Consider the following 13250-nt stretch of genomic DNA (forward strand, 5'->3'; position numbering starts at 1 on the left):
AGGAAGGCTAGATAAATGGGGTCATTTATGTAATCTGCATAATGAAAACAGAATAAGGAGATAAAGTTAATATTTTCGACCTTTTTAAAGCCTGTCTCAGCCAGGGCCTAGTGGAATGCAGAAATGGACAGTGTATACCCAGCACATTTTGGTGTGATGGAGACGAGGACTGTAAGGATGGAAGTGATGAGGAGAACTGCAGTGACAGTAAGTGTGTGTTACATTCCTTATTGATGGCTCTTTCCTTGGGAACAGAACAAAAAGTTGGAAGTTCCTTCATGCCTCAATAACATTCCCACATAAATAATTCCAAATTGCTTGACACACTGGTCCTCATGGCACTGGTTTGACAGAAAAGCCTTTCTTGTAGAAAAGACCATTTTCATGAAATTTATACTGAAAAAATATTCCCTAGAGTCAACAATAGAGTTTAAACAGGCGAATTCAATTGTTTTATTTTTTTTTAAATGAAAATTTTATTGGCTCACCATTGGTTCACATTACTATATACACTTCAGAAGAGCAACTTCATCCATGTGTATGTGTATATACATCTTTTTTATTGAATCACAGTGAGATACAGTTACAAAGCTTTCATGTTTGAGTTTCAGTCATACAGTGATCAAATACCCATCCCTACACCAATGCACATTTTTCCACCACCAATGTCCCCAGTATCCTCCCCCCTACCACCCCTCCCCCTGCCTCTATGGCAGGCAGTTTCCCTCATATTCTCTCTCTACTTTTGGGTATTATGGTTTGCAATACAGATACTGAGAGGCTATCACATTTAGTCCTTTATCTACTTTCAACATACATCTCCCATCCCAATCGATCCTTCCAACCATCATTGACTTAGTGATCCCTTCTCTATTCCAGCTGCCTTCTTCCCCGGATCATGAGGAAGGCTTCCAGCCATGGAACGATATTCCTGGCCCTTGTGTCTACTGTCCTTGGGTGTCAGTCTCACATTATGTTATTGGATATTCCACAAATGAGTGCAGTCTTTCTATGTATGTCCCTTTCTGACTTATTTCATTTAGCATTGATACTCTCCATGACCATCCACTTATAAGCAAAGTTCATGACTTCATCTCTCCTAACAGTTGCATAGTATTCCATTGTGTAGATGTACCAAAGTTTCTTTAACCAATCATCTGTTTTCGGACACTTGGGTTGTTTCCGGATTCTGGCTATTGTGAACAGTGTTCCAATGAACATACAGGTGCTGATGTCATTTCTACTGTGTTTTTTTCACCCTTGAAATATATTTCCAGAAATGGTGTTGCTGGGTCAAGAGGAGCTTAATTTCTAGTTTTTAAAGGAATGCCATATAGTTTTCTTAAAAAGTGATTCAGTTGTTTCATGGGAAAAGGCATATGAAGAGAAAATTTTGTTGTATAGTATTCAATTAAATTATATTAGATTCTAATTAGAAAGAACTTGCTTCTGAAATTATATGTAAACAACTTCCTAAAATAACCACGTTCAGAGAAGCAGCTTAATGTCTCCCATTAGCAAGCAATATACTTAAGTATGTATTAAAAGGAGGTTGGTATCTGTTATGGAGCACAAAAGAAAACATAAATCAAATAAATTGTTTTTTAAAAAATGTGATGGTTTATGTCAGAGAAGTTCCACTCTGCTTGTCTGGAGTCCAGTTTATGTTAAATCATCTCACAGTCCAGACCTTGTCAGAATATCTGTAGACTTGAAAATCACTATGTTTGTTCCTAATGTACCTTTTGGTAAGAGTGTGTTGTTTCCACCTCACTGCCTGGGTTCAGATTCCAGCTCTGCCATCTACTATCTGGTTGTCTTAGGTCAATATGTCTTAGTTTCTGACTGTAGACTCAGAATAATGATAACTACTTCATAGAGTTGGCCCATGACAAACACTTACTAAATGCTAATTATTACAGTACAGGAATAATGCAAAAGCATGTCTTAGGCTATGTATATCTGAACTGAGCAAATGAGACATGTTACAGACACCCAAATTAGCTTTTCATAATGAATATTTATTGTTAGAATAACTTTAATGAAATAGCATTCCAACTAAATGGTTTTTAAATAAGTGCTTTATAGAAAAGATCTATAAAGATATTTAATACAACCAATTTATTATATATATAAATATCTTATATAGAGAGAAATACACAGAGAGAGTATGTTTCATATTACCAATTTGAAAATTTAGAACAAAATTCTTTGTAGACATGAGTTAGTAACTGTGTATAAGTCAAGAGCCTCTCTTGGGATCAAACTGTTCTGTTTTTCTATAGAATGAATTTTATTTGAAATAATTTTAGGATCTTCACTATATAATTCAAGGTTTTGTAAACAACTTATACTATATGATATGTAAGAAAGTGATAAAATAAAATGAATTGAAGATAAAATTTTATGTTATTTACTTCAGTGAAGTAAATTGTATGCACATTGTGGTACTACTACACGTTTTACCCCCTGTGAATTCCATGACAAACAAAGAAGGTATTGGAAATTGCAGATTTTTAGGGCAGATATACCTGACTTTTTTAAACATATATGCAAGTCAAGGTCTGTCAAGTGACATGAATTATGAAGGAAAATTCAAGGTGTTGTACTACCATGTATGGGTAACATGTTGTGGTAAAAAGTCTAAAGGAACTTCCTCACCTCCATGAAGAAGAAGTGTTGGAGCAAAGATCTTAAGAATAAATTGAGTAATCAAAGGAGAGAGGGAAAAGAGAAAGCTCTTTGGCACAGAAACACTTTGCCGAAAGATTACTAGGAAAAAATCATTATGATTAGCAAGCAGAGAGTGAAGGAGAGCATGCCACTATGGAATAACTGTCAGTGGTGATCTCTGACTAATTTTGCCAGACAAACCGAGAATGGAAGTAAGGGTCATTTCTCATAGGTCATTGGGTTCTATTTAAGATTTGGTCCTTCACAGTTCTCAGATTCTTCCTAGTCTCCAATTCATTCCCTCTACCTTCCTCAGTGACTTGAGTTCTGGTGATGTTAACTTTTAAGTACTTTGTAATTCCAGTCTTTGCATAGTCTTCCAACTGCTTGGGAAGTCCCTTTTTCCTTCTCCCAACTTTATCTGCATGTAAAACTCCTTTGAGAAGATTGCCTTTTACTACCCTAGTTTGCTTCTACTGCTCCCAGGTTGGCCTTCAGTAGAGCAATGTTCACATAATGTAATCAGGTTCTTTTCACGATAATATTCCTAGTTAGAATTTAAGTTATAAACTCTTTTATCTTTAAATACTTAGCATACTTAATAACTGCTGAAAATTAATGTATGTGGTATTCTATTCCTCTTGGAGAGCCTGGCAAGTTACCAAGATTTCCTGCCCGCAGGTCAGAGCCTAGCAAGCTATCCATGGCATATTCGATATGCCAAAACCAGTAAATACAATAAGTCTCATTCCCCTAACCCTGAAAGAGCCACAAATATGGCAGCATTAAGAAGGATGATGAAGGAGAGGCTGATAAAATCTCAAGGCCAAACTAGGCTACCAAAATGAAGAAGGACAAAAATGACTGTCTGTACTTTCAATGCACGTACCCTGGATTTGGATGCATCAATTGAGGACCTGATGGTGCAAGCGCGAAAATTCAAGTACGACATCATTGGTCTGACTGAGATGAGAAGGCATCAATCACATCACGTCATTTGCAACACTGGAGAAGAACTATTCCTCGAAACATGCTATAAAAAAGAGGCATCAGCGGTATTGGTGTCCTTGTCAACATGAACTTGGCCATGAGCTTTGAGTCATTTGATGCCTAACAACAGGAATCGGACATTTACATTTGAATAGATGTGGCTCACTGCCTGCAGTTTCTATCTCCATTGTCTATGCACCAACATCCAATTATGATGAAGGAGAAATTGAGAAGTTCTACAGGGAGCTGGAGAAGTTCTATAAAGAAGACCACACCTTCTACAAGATCATTGTTGGTGATTTCAATGCCAAGATAGGACCGAGAAGATCAGCCAAAGAACTTCACATCGGGACCCCTGGCCTAGAATGGAACAAACAGTGTGAGAGACTCTCTGAGTTCATCATGTCGACCAAGACCACCCTTGGTAACTCACAGTTCCAGAAAGCTGAATCTAAGCATTGGACATGGGAGTCACCGGTGGACCACATCATATTCGATCGATGGTTTTGCCTGACCGATGTTGCTGTTGTGCCAAAATTCCAAATGGGATCAGACCACCATCTCCTTTGTGCAAAATTCTACTTCACAGAGCTGGGAGAAAGGGCTGCAAAATTTAAGAAGAGAACTCCCAGAATGACCACCAACTGGGAGCTCTTTGGCATTATTGTGGCAACACGGGAAGATGCCATCCTTGACAACATTGATGAAGAATATGATCGACTGGTTCAGCATCTCCATGTTTGTGCGAGGAAAACTGAGAGAGAGAGAAGTCACAAAAAGACGCCTATCTTCGAAAACTCTTGAGCTCATTTGCCAACATGGCTTGGCACAAGCCTCAGGCAACCACAAGCAAATGTCCGAGCTCGCAAAGCAGTGCAAAGAAGCAATAAAGGAAGACCTCAAAGAGAGAAGAGCAGCAGTGCTGCAGATACGGCAGAAGATGGAAAAAGCATTCGCAACACCTGCCTGTCCTCCACCAACTACAAGACCAAGATGACTTCCCTCCCCCCCTGTCCTGATGGATCTATCACATCTTCCAGAAGGACAATGGAGAAGATCATCCATGCCTTCTATTCGGATCTCTTCGATGACCACGTCTACCTGCCCACATACCAAATTCCGCAGGATGGATATGTCATTCCCAACGTTCTCACTTTCGAAATCCAACACGCCATTTCGTCAGTAAAGAAGCGAACAGCACCTGGACCGGACAAGGTCAGACCTGAACACCTGAAGAACCTGCTGTCAGTTCTCTTCAATACACTGGATCTGCTCTTCACATGCTACCTGTCTGAATGCAATGTTCCATCCCAATGGAAAATCAGCAGGACTGTAGTACTGTACAAGAAGGGAGACATTCACGACATTGGCAACTATTGTCTGATCTGCCTGTTGTCTGTCGTCTACAAGCTGTTCACTCAAATTATCCTGAATAGGATTGGCAGAACACTAGAAGGACAACCATGAGAGCAAGCCAGATTCCAAAAAGGATTCAGCACGATCGACCATACCCACATGGTCACCAAGCTCATTGAGGTTTCTCGGGAGTTCAAGATGCTGCTTTGTCTAGCGTTCATTGAATTAAAGAATGTCTTTGATTCTGTTGAGACTGAAGCAGTCACTGAAGCCCTAGCCAAACGGCATTCAAACTCAATACATCAGGTTCCTTCGTGAGCTGTATTTTGGATGCACTACCAGGAACTCACCATTCTACAAGGAAGTGATCGCCCATGTCAAGAAAGGGGTTCGGCAGAGTGATACCATTTCACCAAAACTCTTCAGTGCCACCCTGGAGAATGTCATGCAATGACTGGAATGGGAAGGAATTGGAGTGAAGATCGGCAACTACACCACCTCGCTTTGCTGATGACATCGTTCGTTCTAATAACACCAAACATTAGCCAAGTAGCACAAATGCTGGCCGACTTCAACCGTGAATGTGGAAAGGTCAGACTACAGCTGAATCTCACAAAGGCAATGTTTATGAAAAATGGTCTCGTTCCTGACATTCCATTCGCTCTAAACGGAACAACCATCTCCAAACACAACAGTTATGTGTACCTAGGTCGAGAAGTAAACATGACAAATGACCTAGCACCTGAGTTGCACAGGAGGAAGAGAGTGGCTTGGAACACCTTCAAGAACATCAAAGTAATAGCTAAGAGATTAAAGAACCTCTAGCTCTGGGCACATCTCTTTGATTCCACTGTTCTTCCTGCATTAACATACGCCTCAGAGACCTGGTCCCTACAAAAACTGGATAAGAACGCTATTTGGGTCTCCCAAAGAGGAACCAAAATAGCTGTACTTGGAGTATCACGTTTCACTCAAGTGAGAGAAGGAATCCGGAGTTTTGACCTCCATCAACGATTGAGAATCAGGGACACTGTCTCATTTGCCAAGGCATCGAAAATCAGATGGACTAGACACGTAATGTAATTTGAAGACGACTGCTGGACTAGAGCCATTACCAACTGAATTTTATGGGATGTCAAAAGATCGTGTGGCTGCCCACCCTTGTGATGGTCAGACTTCTTCATCAAGACCCTGAATGATCGGTTTGAGGTTCTTCGTGTTCCTGGAGTGAGCAAACACCATTGGGCTACACTAGCACGTGACAGGGATGAATGGAGATGTTGCTGGTGCCTGCTCGAGCAAATCCATGGTAACGGGATGTCAAGTGATCAAGTGATCAAGTGGTGTTCTAATAATTTTAAGAGATTAAATTTATAGTAATCAGCCTGCTTACTTCACAATAAATTTGAATGTGATGACATTATAGACAGAAAAATAGATCCCTCTTTTCTGCAATTATTATTATTATTATCACACAATAGTGATAAACATTTGTCTCAGATTACAGATGCACTGTAGCACTGTTCTCCTGTTGTTCATCAATTTGCTCAAGCGGGCACCAGTATCGTCTCCATTGTAAGACTTGTTGCTACTGTTTTTGGCATATTGAATATACTATGGGGAGCTTGTCGGGCTCTGTCAGGCAGGCGGGATATTCTTGGTAGCTTGCTGGGCTCTCTGAGTGGGATGGAGGAATCAAACTCAGGTTGGCCGTGTGCAAGGCAAATGTCCTACCCACTATTCTATTGCTCCAGCCCCAGATTACAGATAAGAATGATTATGTATGCATATGTAATTTTTTAACTTGACGATTCCCTAAAAGATTTTAGATGATGTGTCTGAAAGTAATCAACTATAGTAATGAATATTAGGAAGAGAAAGGTCAGTGATTTATGACTTTTTCCATTTAATCGACAAATGAGCAGAAATCAATGGGAAACGCAATTCCCTTTCTACATACCTTAAGGAAAAGCCATTAGGCTAGCATTGCTTCTCTCATTTTCCAGGAAACAAGAAACCCAATTCTCAGATCATCAGCTAAAGCAATGACACTTTTCAAGAACACATAGAAAATATGGATAACAGCTGCGTAGGATTTCTATTATGATAATGTATATTGTACTCATACTGGTTTCCTCTTTGTCTTTAGGCAAGTTTTTTCCTTGAAAGGAAGTGCATAATTGGCATCAAATTAATCTTTAATGTTAAATTAAAGTCAAAATTTCACGTCTTTAGAATGATTTCTCCAACATAGCACTTGACTTTTATTTTGTGATCAATATAACCACTCTTGTAAATGTAAAACTTTTATTTTCCTTAAAAGTGACGAGCTGGCTTGCTCCTCAAGTCAGTGTTCTTGAAGGCTGGCTTGTTTGTCTCTGTTTCTTTGTCTCTTATAAGAGGTGTGCTTGTTTGTCTCTGTTTCTTTGCTTATTTCCATTGGAGAAGCCTGTGTTCTCTCTTGAACACATTTCCTCTCACATCTTTCTAAGCATATTTCATTCAATAAGAAAAACTACATTGTTTCATTTTTTTAAAAAGTAACATGTTGTTTTTGTTTTTAAAGAATAGATTGCCTCAGTTTATTCATCCTCACAGATCCTTTCAGAATAACGGTGTTATATTAAGCTGCCTGGAAAATAAATCCAGAAAGTACCTGTTCAACATGTGTTCAATATTTGGAAAGAAATTGGAAGGAAATTAAATGTGTGTCATTCCTCAGCTCCCCTAGACATCTTGAGCCTTTAGATCCTGGTGTAAAGAATTCACGGATGATGAAAGTGAATGTGCCTCTCCTCCCCCCTCCTGTAGGTCAGGCTCCATGTCAAGAAGGAGACCAAAGATGCCTCTACAATTCCTGCCTTGATTCATGTGGTGGTAGCTCTCCCTGTGACCCGAGCAACAGTCTGAATAACTGTAGTAAGTATAGCAGCTGACAAATGCAATTACTATGGCAGGATGTGCATTCAGCTTTTTTCTTTTTCATTGACATGAGTATGTTGAAGTCTGGAATCCCTCCAAAAATATACATTATTATTTGTAAAAAATTTTTAAAGGTCGCCTGTCTAGCAGAAAAGAAACAAAATGGTCTTAATTAACTTAAATAAAAAACAAATGTGTCATTGTGAATGGGCTATAAATTCATATTGTTTAATATTATTACCATTACTTTTAACTCAACATCAGCTCCTATATATTATTTTCTTGGCTCCATCTGCAGGCAGATGCTAACTTCTTTCCTTTTGAAAAGCATGGCTTAAAAAATGGAAGCTTTCTCCAAGAAATCAATACTGTAAAGTTAGCTACATATGACTTCAGAGGCTCTGTTCTTTTGACAAAATGTATTCTCACCTTTCCAGGAACTTTGCTGACCTGTTAATGATTTGTAGTCATCATTTTCATTTATTTCTCTGATGTATATAAGTGGTTCCATTTCTGTGAGCTTTCAGAAGGAGGAATGATTAGGAGTTATGCACAGTCTAAGAACCATAGATAAAAAAGAAAGAAAAAAAACATAGATGACTGAATAGACTCAGAGGAATTTTAAAATGAATCAGAACTCATCCCTGACTTTCCAAGACTCTGATTTCTGGTGATGCTTTCTTTCTCCTGGGACCTGCTTTTATATCGAACTCACAGCTCTCATTTTTATTTGTTACTAAATTTTTACTCCAACTTCAGACTAGACATCAAGTTTAGAGATGGACTGCCAGCTTTTCATTGGCCAAGGGGAAAAACTTAACAGAGCCTATCCGGGGAAGGCTGGTGAAAAGTGGGAAGCTAAAGAGCTTTGGGTTCTTGGGTATGTTGCCCTTTGCGATCCTAGTTTAATGGCATGACCTTTCTGAGTAGGTATCCAGTTGATAGGAGATTCCCTCTCGCTATTGGGTAGTGTCAATGGGTGAAAAAGTTGTCCGGAAGGGAGTGAGGGAGGCAGCTAGTTTTAAAGCCAGGTTGCTGGCCTGTTTGTTTCCTTTCATGGGTGTTTGATAGCTGTTGGAACTGTTTAAATGAAAGCTCAGTACTTAAGTTTCTTCTGTCCCTACACAAGCAAACATTTCAGGTGAATCTCCGTTTGACACTAAGTCATGCTACCATTTTGCTCATTCAAAACTGATAAAAATGTATATACATTTGTATTTAGAAGTCCATTAGATATATGTGTATATGTGTGTCTATATAGGTCCATTGTTTCACTTGGCTGATCTCCCAGTGCACCTGAAGATTTTCAGTCATTTCTGTCCTTTGTCTTGAACTTGGGCTGAATCATTTGGAACAGTGACAGTGCCATCTATATGATGTGTGTCTTGTTAAAGTCTGGGGAAGTGCCTGATATGCCTGCCCCTTCCTGTTAGACACCAACAAGTTGGAAAAACAGTGTCCGCATTTCATTTTAGTGGGGAATAACAGTGTATATGTAACCCTATTTCCTCTGTATTTGAAAGATTTCACAAACTTTAGATATATTATTTAAAGGAAGTCACGTGGGCCCACGGAGATAGTGCATCCTTTGCATGCAGGAAACCCAGGTTTTATCCTTAACCCACATTGTCCTCCAGATATCCCTCAGGTGCACTCCCTCCCCCGCCGCAGCACAACGGGTGTAGCCCCAAAGCAAGGCAAATAAAACAAACAGAACAGAACATAAGGGTTAGGGAGAGCATGCATCTACTCTGGCTCATAACCAACCAACCAGCGCTGTGTCATACAACGTTCCAAGTATTGACATAGGTGCTATTTAATTTTATTTGGCTTGAGGCCACACTAACAGTACTGAGGATTTATTTCATACTCTACTCTCAGGGATTACTCCTGGCAGGCTAGGGGGACCATAGGAGGTGATAGGGATTAAACCCATGTTGGCCATGTGCAAAGTGCCTGACCCACTGTACTATCTATTTGGTCCCATATTGGGCATTTCAATGGTGAAGATAAAAGACATGATTTATACTTTTTCATAGATAATTTTTCAATGTGGAAGACTATCTTGCCAACTTCATACAAATCTATACTATTTTGTTTTTTCTCTTTATGTTTTTCAAATGCACTTAGTTTCCCTAATATCTCACTGGCCCATTCACTTAAACATTCTTTATAGAGGTCTTGTCAAATGCTCTTCATATATATATATTTTTTTTCCAGTAAACCTGTGAGCATTCCAGCGTTTGAATGCTGGTCACTGGGATCAGTGGTGGATCTTCATTATTCTCTGTTCTTGAAAACTGTGCATATACTTATTTGCAGTTGAGAGTCAAGATGTTATTTCCTATTTCTCAAAGAGCTTCAGGATCATATGTGAGCACTTATGTATGAGATGCATAAGTGTATGGAGAATAGATGCTTATGTGTCTTATTCTATCTTTCATCCAATATTCCCTCCTGTAAAGGTGGGAAAGTAGCATCTCCTCTTAGAAAATGCATAGTATTTTTGAAAATGTGATTACTTTCTAAAATATCTTTGCCAGTATTAGATTCTGTTGTCTAGTAGGCGCTGAAGCACAGTGACACAGTACCCTCTCTAGCTTCAGAGGAGGAGCTAAGTTTGGAGAATGTGGATGGATTCAGCTTCTCACTAGAGTTGCTGGGAGTCTACAACTAAAATACAATAAGTGTTCAATTTTCAAAAGAAAGTATAAGAATCTCCTTTTTGGATGGTATTATATACTCAAAGTCTTAAAGTATCACTGTAACATCACATCATGTATAATCCATCACATTTAACAACCTGTAACCTGATGGAAGGCCTAATTCGGCAAAGCCTTGATTTAGAGGATAGAATTAATAACATTATTTCCTCTGTATGGTATGGAAGAACTGATCCATTACTTCTCCCTCATATAGTGGTAAAACAGACAACTGGGAGAAATGCCAGAAAGAGCAGCTTCCTGGGAGCTGGAGAAACTAGTACTGCAGGCAAGGCACTTGCCTTACATGTGGTCTTGATCCTTGGTACCCTCATCTCACTAGGAATGATACCTGAGCACAGAGCCAGATGTGGCTCAAAAACACAAAACAAAACAAAACAAAAATGGAAAAAAAATAGCAGCTTCTGGATAGGTTTCTTCCCACCATCGCACCTATGAACTTCATGGCCATATGAGCTCTTGTATGGTGACTGTGATACCTAGGGATCCCTCCTGAATTTCCTGTATGTTCCATGACCCTTATTTCTATGTTTCGACATGCATTTTCTCAACAAAAGTCAAGAACATGTTTTGAATAATTTTTGGAATAATGTTTTGATAAATTTAAAGTTTTTAATTTTTTTAAAAATTTATTTATTTATTTTTAAATTTTTATTAGTGAGACACCATCAGGTACATTTGTAGACTTACAAATTTTGTGCTTGGGTTTCAATTATACATGCCAGCCGCACATGCTAAGGGAAAAAGCAGCTCAGATAGAGAAGGGCGCACCAAATAAAGGGTGTTTGGAGGATCCTCCCAGGATGGGAGAAGCATGCTGAAAGTAGACTATTTATTTATTTTTTAATGAATCACCGTGAGATACAGCTACAGACTTATAAACTTTTGTGATTACATTTTAGTCAAACTATGATTGAGTATCCATCTCTCCAACGGTGCCCATTCTCCACCACCAATATCCCCTCCCCCTCTCCATTGCCTCTGTGGCAGGCACATTCCCTTTTACTCTCTCTCTCTCTACTTTTTTTTGGGGGTGTTAAGGTTTGCAATACAGGTACTAAGTGGTCATCATGTTTGGTCCATAGTCTCCTTTCAGCACACATCTCCCATCCCGAGCAAGCCCTACAAGCATCATTTACTTACTTTTATTTTTAAAACATTTCCCCTGGGCTATCGATTTCTTATCTCCTTTTTGCAAGGTCTAATTTGACAAAACAAATGCTAAAGAAGTAAGTCCTGGGAGCAAATATTCACAAATCACAAATCATCCTGTTATTCGTGGATTGCCTCGAGCAGGCCCTCTTTCATCCTAGCCCTGAGATTATATTCAAGGCTCTTTAGGAGAATGAGACCCATCATTGTTACTGGTATTTGGCATATTGGGTACGCCACGGGGAGTTTGCCAGACTCTGCCGTGTAGCAGTTTGTCCAAAGTAGCAGTGAGATAATAAGATGTCATAATAAGATGTCGCGCAGCCGCGAATGCGGCCCTGCGGTTCCGGGAGCTGGTTTTTATAGCCTCTGAATCTTGGCCGTTGATGGGATTACACGGCGCCAGGGGGCCAGTTAGTGGGTGTGACCCCTGCCTACTGGAATTTGGAGGATCTGGGTGGAGGATGCTCGGCCCCAATCCGAGTAGACTTGGAGATCTCCGCCCCGGAACCCGGAACAAGAAGACAGACATGATTTCTGATGAGAATACCACAGTGCTTACCCTGAGTCTTGCCAAGGGAAGGAAATCCCTGTTCAGGAAGTAGGGACAATAAAGGCATATTTAATCTCACTGAGAGTGGAAGTATGCAGTTAGCAAAATACAATTTTAGCACAATCTGGGGTTAAGTCTTTTTCTCTTCTCCAGTTAAATCATTAGGGAAAAAGGGATAGAGCAGGATCCCAGATATTGTGAGACTAAAAAGACAAATCAGGTTTTTAAAATGTGCAGGCCTAAACTATAGTACTTCATAAAATGAGATAATAATTATGACTACTCAACATTTACTTGAGGTGGGGGAAGGAGAAGGTTGATAGAATACAGCATATGGATAGGCCTCTGGTATGTCTGCTGACAGTTATAAAAGTTATAAGTTATAATGATAATTTATCAAACTTTTAAAAAGGCAAAGGTAAATTTTGGAATATCACATATACTAATGCTGTTTAAAGTGATATTTTCCCATGTAAATGATCATTTAACATAGATGTCAATAGCTTCAGGGAATTGCATCTTTTTAAAAAAATCACCGTGAGAAAATCACCGTGAGATACACAGTTGCAAAACTGTTCATGGTTGAGTTTCAGTCATACAATGTTCCATCACCCATCCCTCTCCAAGTGTACATACATCTTGATAAGAATGTAATATCATTTACTGAATTTTCCCATATTTAAGTTGCATAGAGCAGCTTCTTATTTCAGACATTGAAAAGTATAATCTACTAAGTCTCTATCAGGGTCACTCATTTCAACAGATACTTGTTAATTCTTACTGTGTCAAGCTTGCAGGAAAGTAGTTCTGAGACATTGAAGGGTTTTCAATTTTGTGAAGAGAACTCCCTCTAGCGGTTTTCTCAAATCAGGATAGTGAGC

The 13250-nt window shown here is 39.2% G+C and overlaps 1 protein-coding gene across 3 annotated transcripts in view; it reads left to right on the forward strand.

Annotated features, from left to right (window-relative positions):
* Window positions 1–13250, forward strand: part of CORIN (corin, serine peptidase) — a 238116-nt gene that overhangs the window by 159463 nt on the left and 65403 nt on the right. For 2 of the 3 annotated variants that reach the window (XM_056111214.1, XM_056111216.1), the window contains exons 9-10: window positions 91–207; window positions 7831–7938. In XM_056111214.1, coding sequence (XP_055967189.1) covers window positions 91–207; window positions 7831–7938 — 225 coding nt within the window. The remainder of the gene's footprint in view (window positions 1–90; window positions 208–7830; window positions 7939–13250) is intronic. The other variant, XM_056111215.1, reaches the window with a different exon arrangement.

The sequence above is a fragment of the Sorex fumeus genome, unplaced genomic scaffold (genome assembly GCF_029834395.1).
Source record: "Sorex fumeus unplaced genomic scaffold, SorFum_2.1 ptg000013l, whole genome shotgun sequence".
In the NCBI taxonomy this organism is placed as follows: domain Eukaryota; kingdom Metazoa; phylum Chordata; class Mammalia; order Eulipotyphla; family Soricidae; genus Sorex; species Sorex fumeus.